Source organism: Scophthalmus maximus, chromosome 17, assembly GCF_022379125.1.
Source record: "Scophthalmus maximus strain ysfricsl-2021 chromosome 17, ASM2237912v1, whole genome shotgun sequence".
Lineage (NCBI taxonomy): Eukaryota > Metazoa > Chordata > Actinopteri > Pleuronectiformes > Scophthalmidae > Scophthalmus > Scophthalmus maximus.
Genome location: NC_061531.1, coordinates 6662831 through 6676942, shown reverse-complemented (window position 1 = coordinate 6676942; position 14112 = coordinate 6662831). Strand labels below are relative to the sequence as shown.

At 42.2% G+C, this 14112-nt stretch overlaps 1 protein-coding gene across 1 annotated transcript; it reads left to right on the top strand.

The window, feature by feature from the left end:
• Positions 1-19: 19 nt before the first annotated feature.
• On the top strand, positions 20-13419 carry top3a (DNA topoisomerase III alpha). Its single transcript, XM_035615062.2, has 21 exons — positions 20-96; positions 175-528; positions 1219-1278; positions 1387-1460; positions 1537-1612; positions 1858-1966; positions 2129-2272; positions 2541-2711; positions 2858-2958; positions 4470-4544; positions 4683-4765; positions 5146-5356; positions 5535-5720; positions 5902-6031; positions 6232-6345; positions 6434-6599; positions 6767-6913; positions 7579-7701; positions 10099-10892; positions 11652-11861; positions 13107-13419. The coding sequence occupies exons 2-20, from the start codon at positions 298-300 to the stop codon at positions 11813-11815; spliced, it is 3159 nt and encodes a 1052-aa protein (XP_035470955.1). The 5' UTR covers positions 20-96; positions 175-297; the 3' UTR covers positions 11816-11861; positions 13107-13419.
• The last annotated feature ends 693 nt before the right edge of the window (positions 13420-14112 follow it).

Below are 14112 nucleotides of genomic sequence, written 5' to 3'. Positions count from 1 at the left end.
ACTTACGGCAGTGTTTGACAAGCAGGCGCGGCATTTGTAAACAGAGCCAACGGTGTCGCGTGTGCTTAGCTGCTAACACAGTTTTATTAGCCCTTTGTAAGTGTTTTATTGTCAATATTATGTTATTATTACATCCACTGTGAAGCTCGACAACCCGTGACTACTTCTTTTCAGCTCTTGGTCAAAGTTGTTAGGCGTGGAGACCCATGGCTTTTGGCTGACCGCCTCAGCTAACATGCTAGCAGCAGGAGCGGGGCTGCCCGGGGGACCGGCCGCTTCATGTGAGAGAGGTCAGGCATGCTTATAGCTCACCTACTCGGAAGATCCTTGCTTCGACCGGGAGTGCCGCGGTCCGGGGTCCAGACAAGGTGTCTCTGCGCGGCTCTGAGTGGCCGGAGTCCGGACACACTGCAGGAGGCAGACATGATCCGGAGCCGGGCTCAGATCAAGCGGGTCCTCTGCGTAGCCGAGAAGAACGACGCAGCCAAGGGCATCTCGGAGATCATGTCCGGCGGCAGGACCAGGAGGGTCAGTCGAGCCTCCTAACACATCATGCTATCAGTCAGTGTGGTGCTGAAATGAATGGACAAAACGAGACAGACTCTCTGTTTCAGGGCATTTTGTAGACTAATCAATAAGCATAATAAATGTAGCCCTAAATCTGTTGATGGCACTGTTCAGTTTGTATCTTTGTTACGAGTGTATCTCTCCTGCAAGATACTGTTACTAATAATTATTTCTAGGTGATCTATAATACAGCATCCTATTAGACAAAATTATTTTGTGTAAACATTCTGACAAGATGAATTGGGCAATCGTAAATAGAAACATTACACGGGTGTGAGCTTTTTTCTCTTTGATAGTAAAATGGATTAATTTTGGTTTTGGACTGTTGGTTAAACAACATGAACAAGTTGAACATGTTGATCTTTAACAGTGGGCAACTCTTAATTTCTTACTATTTTCCTGACATTTCGTAGATGACAAATCAAGAAAATAATGTGATGATCAATCATCAGTGAAATCCACTGACATTATACATGTAATTAATGATACATACAATGTTATAGCAACCTTTTAATATTAGATTAGAAATTGTTAATGGATGAATGGGATTGTCCATTTTGAGTTGGTCATAATAAACATACTGTATATTATCCACCACCATTATTTCCTGTTGTTCAGTTGCCTTAGTACTGATTGTCTTTTCCATTTCAGAGGGAAGGGATGTCAAAGTTTAATAAAATCTACGAGTATGATTACCACCTCTTCGGTCAGGTAAGTGAATACCCTGAAATAATTAAATATGCACATATTAACCTGTATAAACATACGCATACTGTGTCTGATTTTGCTGGTTTTCGTTCTGTCTCCGTCCTGGTCCAGAATGTAACGGTAACGATGACATCAGTGTCGGGTCATTTACTCGGTTTGGAGTTTAAAGCGCCGTTCCAGAAATGGTAACTTCAAATTGGGAATTTTTGGTTTATTCAGCATCATACAGCCTTATATCAACTTATTATTTTCTCTCCAAAGGCACAGTTGTAATCCCGTGCTGCTATTTGATGCTGAGGTAGAGAAGTACTGTCCAGATAACATGAAACAAATCAAGGTATGATCATTTGCTGTCATCCGAGGAATCTTGACTTTTTGTTTAAATGAACCTGTCCCTCTTTGTCCGGCTGATTATGATGTTTGATTAGTAATGGTAACTTTTAACCAAGACACCCATTTTTTTTCTTTCTCCAATCTATTAAAGTTTCAGAATTACTTTATTATTGTATATTTACAAAGGAAAGAAATCAAGATTTTTAGGACTCTTCATCAAGCTTTATTTCTTCCCTCCTCTCTCTGTAGCGGACACTAGAGAAAGAGGTGAAGCAGTGTCAGGCCTTAGTCATCTGGACTGATTGTGACAGAGAGGGAGAAAACATCGGCTTCGAAATCATAGATGTGTGCAAAGCAGGTACAGAAACAATATTTTTGTGGGGTTTTTTGTTGTTGTGTATCCATCTTTTGTTTAATGGGAAGGATTTACCCAGGGTTTCTGTAACTGTGTAAAGCCATAAAATAGCGATCGTTTTGCACATTTATCCCTAACTGATTCCTGATAATTGTGTTTTTTTAGTTAAGGCCAATTTACAAGTTTTTCGGGCAAAGTTTTCTGAGATAACCCCCAACTCAATTCGGAGAGCTTGTGAAACTCTGTCGGAGCCGAATGTCAACGTCAGTGATGCCGTTGATGTCCGTCAGGAGCTGGACCTGCGGATAGGTAAGGCAGCGCTCTACACACCAGTGCATGAGAAAAATATTCTTTCAGTAGTGTATGTGATGGCTCAACAGATAATGGTTCATACAGCATAATCACTATTTTAATCCTAGATGAGGTCCTTGGTTAAAATGAAATTGTTTTAATGATATAACACTAGTGGCACTGTATATTTTTTTAATAAGTGTTCTTTTGAAACTATAATTGTTAATATTTAATATGTAAGCAGGCAACATGATCCCATCCCCTCTTGTGTGCCCATCTTCTGCAGGTGCATCCTTCACTCGATTCCAGACGCTTCGCCTGCAGAAGATCTTTCCAGAGTCTCTGGCCAATCAGCTGATCTCATATGGCAGCTGTCAGTTTCCTACACTGGGTTTTGTGGTCGAGCGCTTCAAGGCCATCCAGGCTTTCATACCCGAGACTTTCTACAAGATCAAAGGTGGAAATTCATCCATGCACAGGCACGTTAATCCAATGCAGAAGCAAATATTCAGGTTTTAAACACATTTTGTGTGTGTGTGTGTGTGTGTGTGTGTGTGTGTGTGTGTGTGTGTGTGTGTGTGTGTGTGTGTGTGTGTGTGTCAGTGCTCCATGAGGTCGAGGAGGACACTGTAGAGTTCAGCTGGAGAAGAAACCGCCTCTTCAACCACACAGCTTGCCTGGTGCTCTACCAGATCTGCATGGAGGTATGTGCTGGTGTGTGTGTGTGCATGATTCATGCTGAGTACAATGATGTGTGAAAGTCTGTACTGTCACATGCTCTGATGGAAGCTAGTGAGCTACATAATCAGCTGATGTTGCTATTATCAGTTCTTTATTTGAAAACGTTAAGTGACAAATCTTAGTGATTTCACGTTGTATGAGTGCTGTTCATTTAACACTTAACCTGAAAGTTTAAACATGGCTGAGTTGTTTACACATTTGAGGAAAGCACATACTCTTGTAAAGACAGTCATATTAATGATTTTGTTGCCACATTTTTTGTTCGTTGGATGTAACACTAAGGATCCAAGTCATCTTGACATGAAAATGTCTGCAGAATATATATATATTGTCCAAGATGTGTTCACGACAGCAGGAAGAAAAAAAAAATTCTTATCACTTAGCTAGTTTTCACTGATTCCCACAAGCAAAATGTGACTATCAGGAGCGAAACTCAGGTCAGACAAACACCCTGTACAACAGTACTTATTCAACCAGGTACTTGTCCAGCTATTTACTTCCCTCCTTTCTTGAGAAATAACAATCAAGAAAAAAAGTTAAATGATAATGCAAATGTAACATTTAACAGAACACAAATAATAAATAGGCACGATAAAACTGGATTACGTGCATCTCATCTCAAGAACACGGCGCACTAAGAAAGATGTGATTGTGACACATTCAGCAAAGAAGTCAACAAATTCTACATTAAAGCGTCACCAGTAAATAAAGATATGAACTGTGGATCAAACGTGTAATGTGAAAGTCTTTTGGAGACTATACTCACAGAGATCATCACCAAACTAGAGTTTCTCTCCAGTCTACTGAGCTTTGTTGTTCTCTTTGCTCGTTGTTTTGGTTATTCAGCCTGAAAGCCAAATATCAATTAACTGAGCTTTAAAGATGTTAAACCAACACTGTTGCATTCTGATTTTTCCCACACACACGCACCAGTTTTTGGACAATGACCAGAATTTCTGTCAATCCTGTTTCCTTTAAAAAAAAAAATTCTACTGTTGAATCAAACAAAAGTAAAATGGCAAAAAAAACATGTTGAAGTAAAAAAAAAAAAAAACTTTTCCTCTTGCATAACAGGTAGAAAATATATTCATACTGAAATACTGCAACAGCCAAGCAACACAGAAGAGGGCATTCGTCTTCACAACATGTTGTCAAGGACGTTGTTATCCTGATCATACAAATTAGTTTAGTCCTTTTAATGTAATGAAGAAAAAAAACACAGATTATTGATGTTGTGCAACTAGAACGGCGGTGTCGACCTACATAACAACTGTGTTTTTATGGGTGTGTTTCTGCTGTGTGGTGCAAGTGCATCCACACACACGTTACCCCTCCTTTCCCTGCAGCTGTTACATCAGCAGGACAAAGCAGTACATTTAAATTCAAATGTTTTCAACCTGCCTGAAAAAAGAATTGGGCTAAAAGCCGCATGTAAAAAGCTACACACAAGAAAAATAATTTTACTCATTTCCAGGATCCCATAGCAACCGTCACCTCAGTAACCAGCAAACCCAAGAGCAAGTGGAGACCGCTGCCTCTGGACACTGTGGTAAGAATATAAAGTAAGACTGCCATACGCATGCATGTGTTGCATATAATGTGTATGAAGCTATTTTCTAGCATGACAGAAAGGTTGAGTTTATCAGCTTCACCGATCTGGGTCGCTGCTTTGTCCCCCCTTGAACAGGAACTGGAGAAACTGGCATCTCGGAAGCTAAGAATAAATGCCAAAGAGACCATGAAAATTGCAGAAAAACTCTATACTCAAGGGTGAGTGTTTAGGTAATGTACATGCATACTGCTGTCCACATAGGCAAAGTTATTTCCTGGTTCAACCATATGCTACACGTCCTTGCTTTCATTTGAACTTGTTTCAGTCAGAATGTTGCCTTGAAGCCACCTTTATCAGAGGCTTTGTGTGTCAGTGAAACGGTCAAATGTATTCTTGTTTATTTTTAATGTTAAGCAATCTCAAAGTTGTTTCTATTTCTGTACATGAGAAGGCACCATCTAGCAGTTCAGGTGTATAATAGATGAGTTCACCAGCGGTGTCACTTTTTTAGAGCGTTCCGCCTTAGTTTCTTTGTGTGAAGGTTACTTGTGACTGTTTTTTATTTTTTTTCGTTTTTTTGTCTTCGTCCTCTTTTCAGGTTTATTAGCTACCCCCGCACTGAGACAAACATTTTTCCTGAGAACCTGGCTCTTGGCCCCCTGGTGGAGCAGCAGACGCAGAGCCCAGTGTGGGGGACGTTCGCCCAGCGGGTGCTAGACCAGCCTGGGGGTCCCAACCCGCGACAGGGCAAGAAGTCTGACCAAGCCCATCCCCCCATACACCCCACCAAGTTCGGCAATGCAATGCAGGTATGTGTGCAAGAAATGGAGCTCAGTTTTTGTGTAAATCATAATTTTTTAACTTTTTAAATATTTTTTTGCCCTCTGAATCTGATGGTAAAAAAGCATGATAAAAGAATTATGGTTTTTTTTTTATGTTGACAGTGGTTTCCGTGAAGTAACAATGTTCTGGTTCTTATGTTTCCAGGGCAATGAAGGACGGGTTTACGAGTTCATTGTCCGCCACTTCCTGGCCTGCGTATCCCAGGATGCTTTGGGCCAGGAGACGGTGGTGGACATAGACATTGCCCAGGAGAAGTTCTCTGCCTCAGGACTCATGATCATTGCAAGGAACTACCTGGATGTTTACCCGTATGACAGGTGGAGCACCAAGGTAGAGTGTGGTGCAATTGAAATTGGAAAGCAGAGAAAATCAAGTCTAAATTGAGTCTGTAGCTTAAATACCTTGCTTTTAAATCGTATGTCGTTGTGGGGTTCAAGCTGATTCATGCCTCTTGCTGCTTGTGTTCGATCTATCCTGATATATCTTGGTTCGCCCTCTTTGTATGTTCCAGATAATCCCAGTGTATGAGCAAGGCTCCCAGTTCCAGCCCTCTGCTATTGAGATGGTGGACGGACAGACGAGTCCTCCACAGCTGCTCACTGAAGCCGACCTCATATCACTGATGGAGAAGCACGGCATTGGTAAGGAGGGGGGGGGGGGGTCTGGTCACTTCTATAAACATGTGACCAGTTTGCATCATATCTGATTGACCAGTGGCTTTTTCCGGTAAAACAAAATAACTCTTACCTGAAGCAAATCTTGCAACAACTTAATCAACATAATCCTCATTTGTTCAACATAAGCTGTTTTGTGTTGTAATTGTATAAACTGTGTATTACAGGCACAGATGCCACCCATGCAGATCACATCGAGACGATCAAGAGCCGCATGTATGTGGGCTTGACATCTGACCAGAGGTTTCTCCCCGGAGAGCTCGGCATGGGGCTGGTGGAGGGTATGCACATGAGCGCACGTAGAGATGTTGTTGAGCTTTGTTCTGTCCTTGCTGCTCTCATGTGTCTTTTTTTTATCATCTTGTTTAGGTTACAACTCCATGGGTTATGAGATGTCCAAGCCAAACCTGCGTGCGGAATTGGAGGCAGATCTCAAGCTGGTATCCGAAGGCAGGAAGGACAAACGGGGCGTGCTGCTGCAACACATCCAGAAATACAAGACTGTATTCATCGAATCTGTGAGGAAGGCGAAGAAGTTAGTTGCACTTTAATAGATTTACCTAAATTCTTGTGTTTCTGATGCACCACCTGAACACAAACAAACATAATGATGTCATCATTTTTATAAAGATTGAATAGTTACATCTCGGCCGTAATCACTGCAGTCTGCTGGTAAGGAGTCATTTTCTGTTGTCGCCTCAGGTTAGATGAAGCCCTGTCGCCATATCTGGGTGCAGCTCTGGAGATCACTGAAGCAGAGCAACAGGACATGGAGATCCCGCTGCCGGTCAGGAAATGCCCTCACTGTGGTCTGGACATGGTGCTGAAGAAGAAGAAGGAGGGAAACGGGTGAGGCGAGAGACGTTGCCTTAAAATCGACACTACTGTGTTTACATCGTTTTGCCTTTCACTGCTGGTCGTTGAGTCGTGACTGATGAGAACTAGGGAGAAGCGAATGCGGGCAGCTACATCGTTGTTTCTGAACGTCCTCTTTTTTGCCCGTTTTCAATCTTGAACGTATCCAGCAGCATTTCAAACTTCTCAGTTTTTGCTGCTCAAAATCCCAGGGTAGTGTGGACGGCAGGCGTAAACGTAGCAGCAGGGATAACTTTTAAAACTAAAACGTATTAGTCTGGATGTAGCCTGTATCCTAAGGGATCCATGTTTTCACTGCTCATAAAAAAAGCTGCCAGCCAACTCTCTGATCTTTATTGAACAAACCAACAGGGTTTAGCTTTCATACCAGACCCTAAATACATTATGTAAAAAAAAAAGGTAAGTAAATATTCACTGCTCTCTGTTGGCTATATAAAGCATGTTTACAATCTAGGCAAGTTGATAGTAAGATCGTACTATAATGATCTGAATCCAAAGGTAACCTGGCATCTAGGAGTGGCAGTGTGGTAAAATATAGCCAGCTTTGGTATATTCGCTGTGAATGGGCTAGAACAAAGTCACAGTAGCTCATTCTCCTCTAATTTCCCTCTCCGTCTATTTCTGCGTCCTCCCTGCAGCAAGTTCCTGTCCTGCGTGGGTTTCCCATCCTGTAAGACGGCAGTGTGGTTCCCTGACACAGTGCTGGAGGTCAGCGTAGATGACAGCGTTTGTCCCACCTGTCAGCCACGCCCCATTCACATGTGAGTATTGATTTTAATACCAGACCACATTTCATTTATTATTTAATAAAGCTGAAGACTATACATTTAAACAATTTAAAGTAATGACAGAAATTTTGATTCATAACAAAGACAAAGACTTTGACTCTGGTTTGTGATGCTGGTCTGTCACTCGGTCAGGTGGTCCAACGCCAGTATTTCAACAGCTATGATATTTAAGAATGATATTTAATAACTTTGGTCATCCTTTAACTTTTCATTCAGCGCCATTATCAGGTCAAAATTTTAATTTGACCTGATGATGACCCGAACATTTCTCAAATACTTTTTTATGTTTTATGGCCCTAATACCTGCAAAACCAATGACATTGCCAACAGCCTCAGCGGCACTTTTGATTTGGGTGTTGCATTCTAGCTCATACATACAAATTACACTATTTGTTGGTCTCTGGCCATCGGGAGATGCTTCAATTAAAGCACAGTGATGGCTGAAGTAAAGAGCACCTGGTGCAGCTGCAGACTCTCATGCTGCGTTCACACATTTAGATACAGAGCAGTGGTCAGTATGATCACACAGTTGTTTTCTGAAGCATTCACTGCTGCTAGTTGCACCAACAATGTTGGCAATTTATTTCAACTTTTTTTAAATCAGTCCATGTCAATGGCAGGTAATTTTACATTTATGTGTCTCTATTAAGTCCCCGAGCTGTAAAAGGGGGAGTGGCACATTGCAGTAGGACACCTTTGCGCAAACAACTCGGCAGAAAGTAAAGAAATGATAAGATAGTATTTTAGAATAATGGAGTAAAACCTGTTTGTTATGGAGCCTCTTGAGAAACGCAGAGGGAATTACATTACATACAAAAAAGACAGGACATTAACACATTGCAGTCTTAAATATTTGACTTCCAAACTAGTCTTTCAGTTGCTGATTATCATAATAACCTAATAAAGATGATTAAGTTGCCTTAATTGGTTGGGTTTACCATGCACTTTATTACAAATGCTTCATGTTCAAGATTCCTTGAGGGCTGTGGCTCCATGTCGTTTCCTCCAGCACCATTCAGACCCACACTAACTGCACTTTCTCTCTGCGGTCACTTCAGTGCCAAGCACCTTATTTTCACCAATGAACACACAGATTACACTTGTGGTGTAATCGATAAGTGAATGCAGGAGCTCAGAAGGAGTCGCCGGGCTCTCCACTGTGAGCGCTCCAAACTCCATTAGCAAGAAGAAACGTCAAAATTCTTGTTTACACAAGTGGGCGTTAACCCCTTGAGCATGTGCCTCAGCTCAGTCCAAATATAGGGCGCGCTCGCCAGCAGCGAGCCAAAGTGCTCCATACCGGCATCCGTTACCATAGCTACTAGTCTTTTGCAGAGCTCAAAGTTGAACTCCAGCACTTTCTCTAAAAAACACCATCACCTTTCAAATCAGATTTCAGTAAGTGTGTTAATAAACTGTTACCTGCCACTGCCATCTTGCTGGTCACCATGGTAACTTGCTGTTGTTATCGCAACTCTTTTTTCTTACACGTCCCTGTGTTTAATGATAGTGTAGCTACTTATTTCCCTTGTTTAAACAGTGATGTGTTTTGATAATATGTTTTGCTTTTGAAAGTGTTAAATAACACTGTAATCAAAGAAAGGAAGACCGGTCATGTCGGAAGACGTGCAGATTATAATCTCATCATCAGTGTGGAGGATGACATTTGTTTTTGCAGCATCACACATGATGGCGACTGCTTGCTCAGCTCAGTTATACCTTACACTTATTTCTGATCGTTTGTTCAGTCATTACATGTTACTTAAAAGTTTAATTGAAACTTTATAAATCAATTCTCCCCTCAGCACGTGCAAAGGGACACCATTTTGCTTTATTTTGATATTATGTTGCTGTTGTTTGTTGCCAACACATCGTAATCATCTGCTTCGCTCCACTTCTCCTTATTTTGCATCACCTTAGCTGGAATTTTGGTTGTTTAAGTTAATTCACATTTTAATGGTTCATCAGCACTTCTGGGACAGATTAGTTTTTTTCACAAAAGTAGAGACTGAAAGATAAAATAATAAGGACATTATCTTTGGCCATGATGCAAAACTTTGTGGCGACTTAATTTCAGAGTTGTGCTGTGTCATAAATGTCTGCATTTCACATTCACTGGCAACAAAACCAACGACGTGTATCAGGCGGTTTCCCAAATCTTGAGCTGCCTCAAAATCTTGAAGTGCGTTCCTTCAAGTTTGGCAGTTTCACAGGCAACGTGTCCCTGCACTTCTGCTAGGCTGATCCCAATATTATTATTATTATTAAGTCAGCCATTTTAGCAGCCGTTGTCGGTTCAGTTCCATCAATCTAGATCGTCTACCGTTGGTTCTTTTCAACATTTGCCTCCTGTTTGTCCTCATCCCTCAGGTTGAATTTCAAGTTCCGCAGGGGCAGCCTCCCTCCCATGATGCCTTTAGAATTCGTTGGCTGCATCGGTGGATGTGACGAGACGCTCAGAGAGGTGCTGGACTTGAAATACCTCAGACCAGGAGGAGGCGGTGGTGGTGGTGGAGGAGTGGGAGGAGGCAGTGGGGCGCGAGGAGGTGGAGGAAGCGGTGGGGGACGAGGAGGAGGTGGAGGAAGAGATTACCCTTGGCCACCAGCACCAAGGCCTCCTCGACCAGAGCCACCAAGACCCCCACGTTCCAATGCTCGACCTTCCCTTCCTCCCGTCCCTTCCTGGACCCCTCAGCCCCGATCTCCACCGGGAGCTGGCAGTAGCAGTGGAGACCCCAACGGTGACGCCATTGTGTGTAACTGTGGTCAGGATGCACTTCTCCTCACTGTGCGCAAAGATGGTCCCAACCAAGGCCGTCAGTTCTACAAGTGCAACGCCGGCGGCTGCAACTTCTTCCTGTGGGCAGATCAGCCAAATCAGTCCGCGGCATCGCAGAGTCGAGGGCCTCCGCCCGCACCAACCAACCCCCAGGCTCCGAGGCCCTCACTGGGATTCAGGAGCACGTTTGGAGGAGGCAGGGAGCAGGAGGGGGATGCCGCAGAACATCCAGGACAGACAATGTGTAACTGTAATGAGACGGCAGTGGTGCGCACAGTGCAGAAGGACGGTCCGAACAAGGGCCGGATGTTCCACACCTGTGGGAGACCAAGAGAGCAGCAGTGTGGCTTCTTCCAGTGGGCTGATGAGAACATACCTCCACCAGGCAAGGCTGACATACACAATATTATCTTGTGAAGGACTATCAAACACATAATGCTCTGCAGCCCATAACTCAAACCTTATCCATCAAACCCCAATTCCAACCTACACATTACTCCAATCTTAAAGTCTTAAATGTTCCCACAATGCAAAAAATATCATCAAATGTCGTTCAATACTGAAATTTGTCCTAGTTCTACGAGCCAAAACGCACACACTGAAAGGAGACCAGGGAAGGCAGTGTCAGTCAGTTTCTCCCCCACTTTGGTTCCTGACTGATGTATCTTAACAACAAAAGGCCAAACAAAGATATACACAAATGTACACAAACAGCAATCCTTGATAGAGATTAACAAAAATATAGCAGATTTCAGCCAAATTGGTTGGCTGAAGGTGACTGTTCCGTTGTGACATCACAAAATAACATCAGTCCAGTTTCTGAATACGTCTGTGTTCTTCTTGGATCGAATGCTTTAATACATTCACAGTAAATAGCACCCAGACCTGCGTCATAATAAAAAACTGACATGGAGTTGTCACTTTTTGTGATATGGGACCTTTAAAAATAGATCATTTAAACACCATAATCAACTAATTGAACAAGGGTTGAGACTTTACTTAGTGAAAAAGAAAATCTGTCACGACTCTTAAACTCTCATACTGAGACCTTGAGGCATCTACTCATCATATTTTATATTTAGCTTTGTATGCACTTCCTTCTAACCACCTTGTGTTGTTTCTGCCCTCCGTTTCCCTGTGTCAGGTGGTTTTGGTGGTGAATTTAACGGTGGTGGAGACGGAGGGAGTAGAGGGAGGAAGGTAATAGGAGGGGCCCCCCTCAGCAAACCCCCTGCTGCCAAGAAACCTCGTACCTGCGGCATCTGCCACATGCCAGGGCACACCCGAGTCACCTGTCCCCAAAAGTGACCGCTGTTCCTGGGCAAAGACACAGAACGATGAAGCTGCTCTGGAGGTGAATGGAGTTATTGAAGTGTATGACTTTACAGTGTGGAACTCTCTTTCTGGGAGATACAAACTCTTTACCTGAGGGTGTATTTGAAGACAGTTTCAAGAGGACAAGAAAAAATTATAAGAACCAGACCAAAGTCGTGCGACAATGTCTCCAATCAAAAAATTGTATTTCGTAGTCAGAGATTAGTCACACGTTGGCAACTTTTATTTGAAAAAGAGAAATGTCAAAAGCATTTGGCGCTCCTCTCTGTTATCATGACTCAGTTATCTCAGGTCCCCTTAGATCTGCCGTGTCTCTGGCCCCTGGTAGAAAATCTGTGTTCATTTTGGAGTCAAGAAAACCATTTTGTGTCTTGTTTCCTGCATCCGGCATCCAGTTTCCATTTCCGACTCCTTCCAAGAATTTAGCATTTTAAGAAATAAGCGTATGCACTTTTCTTGCTGGGAGTTCGATGAGCAGATTGTTATCAGTCTAAATATGAAGCTAAAGCCACCAGCCGTTTAGCTTAGCACTAAGACAAAAAGAGGGAATCCGGTTAAACTGAATCCCACAAGATCGGCATATAGCAAATAACATCTTTCATGTTTATTTTTTACAAGAGTAATGTTTAAAAAATAAATTAACAAACAATTCAGTGATTACAGGGATTCATGCCGTATCGCTTTTAAGCATATTTCCCAAAAATCAGGAACTTTTCTTTAAATGTCGTTCAATACTGAAATCCGTACTACTAGCCAAAACGCACACACACGTAAAAAAAAGCCCAGGAAAGGCAGTGTCAGCTACTAAAAGCTGAGACGATTGTTGGCGAGGCCACACAAAGATATACACAAATGTACACGAACGGCAAAATATCGCCGATTTCAGGCAAAGATTCAGAGAAACCAAATCCAGTGAGGTTGGTCGGTGGGTCCATGCTGGGGAGCGTGGCTGATGGGGACCGTTCCGTTGTGACATCACAAAGTTACATCAGTCCTAATGACTACGGTAGTTTTAAGTCACAGTTTCTGAACACGGGCTGCAGGCTGTGGTCCTCTTGGATCGATATGGGACCTTTAAAAATAGATCACTCCAACACCAAAATCAAGTGATTAAACCCGGGGTTGTCAAACGAACACATTAATTATAGAAAAGCTATGAGCTTTAAACTCTGGTTGTCTCTTCAAATCTCTTTTGTTGCCTGACTTCAACACTTGTGGGCGTTTGTAACCACAGTAAACCTCTATTTGTAACCTCTATTCACAGTCCTGACGGCTGGACTGAGATCAGCAGGAGGAAGATGATTCTGACACAGGACCCGGGCCGTCTTTAATGAATAAGTGTGTATTTTAATGAATGCCTGTTTGCACACAGTTTATTAATATTTAATATTATGTGCATTGCTGGATTTTTTTTCGAGGTGTTGTTGAAAGAAACGTTACAAAATGTGTTTTTATCCTGTAAATGTAATGAGTGCTAAAAGAAAGTTGATCAGTGGATTGGGAGAATTGTCACTGGCCACCGTCATTATTATCATTTGTATATTGATGTATGAAAATAAACTTTATTATGCTGTTTACCTCCATGGTTAAAACCTTTTTTTTGACAATCTTGACAGTTTGATGTTACTAGTTTTGGTTTTATCTTGAGTGTTTTTGTCTGTTAAACCACTTTTGGTTTTGGTTTCATCCTGAGTCGTCCACTTTCAGCCAGCGGGACCTCTTTGTTGCTGCTGTACACAATAAGCATGACTAGTAAATAAAAAACCTTCGCTCATTATGGTGGGGAAAAAAAATTGAAACCAAAAATTCCAATTCTAAATAACTGTTTGGCCGTGTTGCAACACTGATCACTGACTTTTGTTTGAGCAAAACGGAGCCAAAAACAGAAGGTCATATGATCATATTTCCTGTCCTGTAGAAATACCTCAGTGTTAAAATACTACAAGTAAGATTCCTGCATTAAACATTTTTAAATAGTAAATTTCTCTGTTCTACTAAGTTGGTCAAAGTTCTGTGAATTTCAAACTTCTGATAATCATTGTAAAGGTTAATTGTGGCCTGCACGGTAACCGCTGACTACAGCTGTCAGACACATGTGGTAGAGGAAAGCGTTCTGTATTTCTTTTTGAAATGTGTTGCAGTAGATTCATAAATCAGAGTTCAGTGCAAGTATCCCAGCACCTGATGTACTTTCCACCTTCTGGCGCTGACGAGAAGCTGCACAATCACACTCTCTGGTGTCCAGTGATCGGGGATCACACATGTTGTCA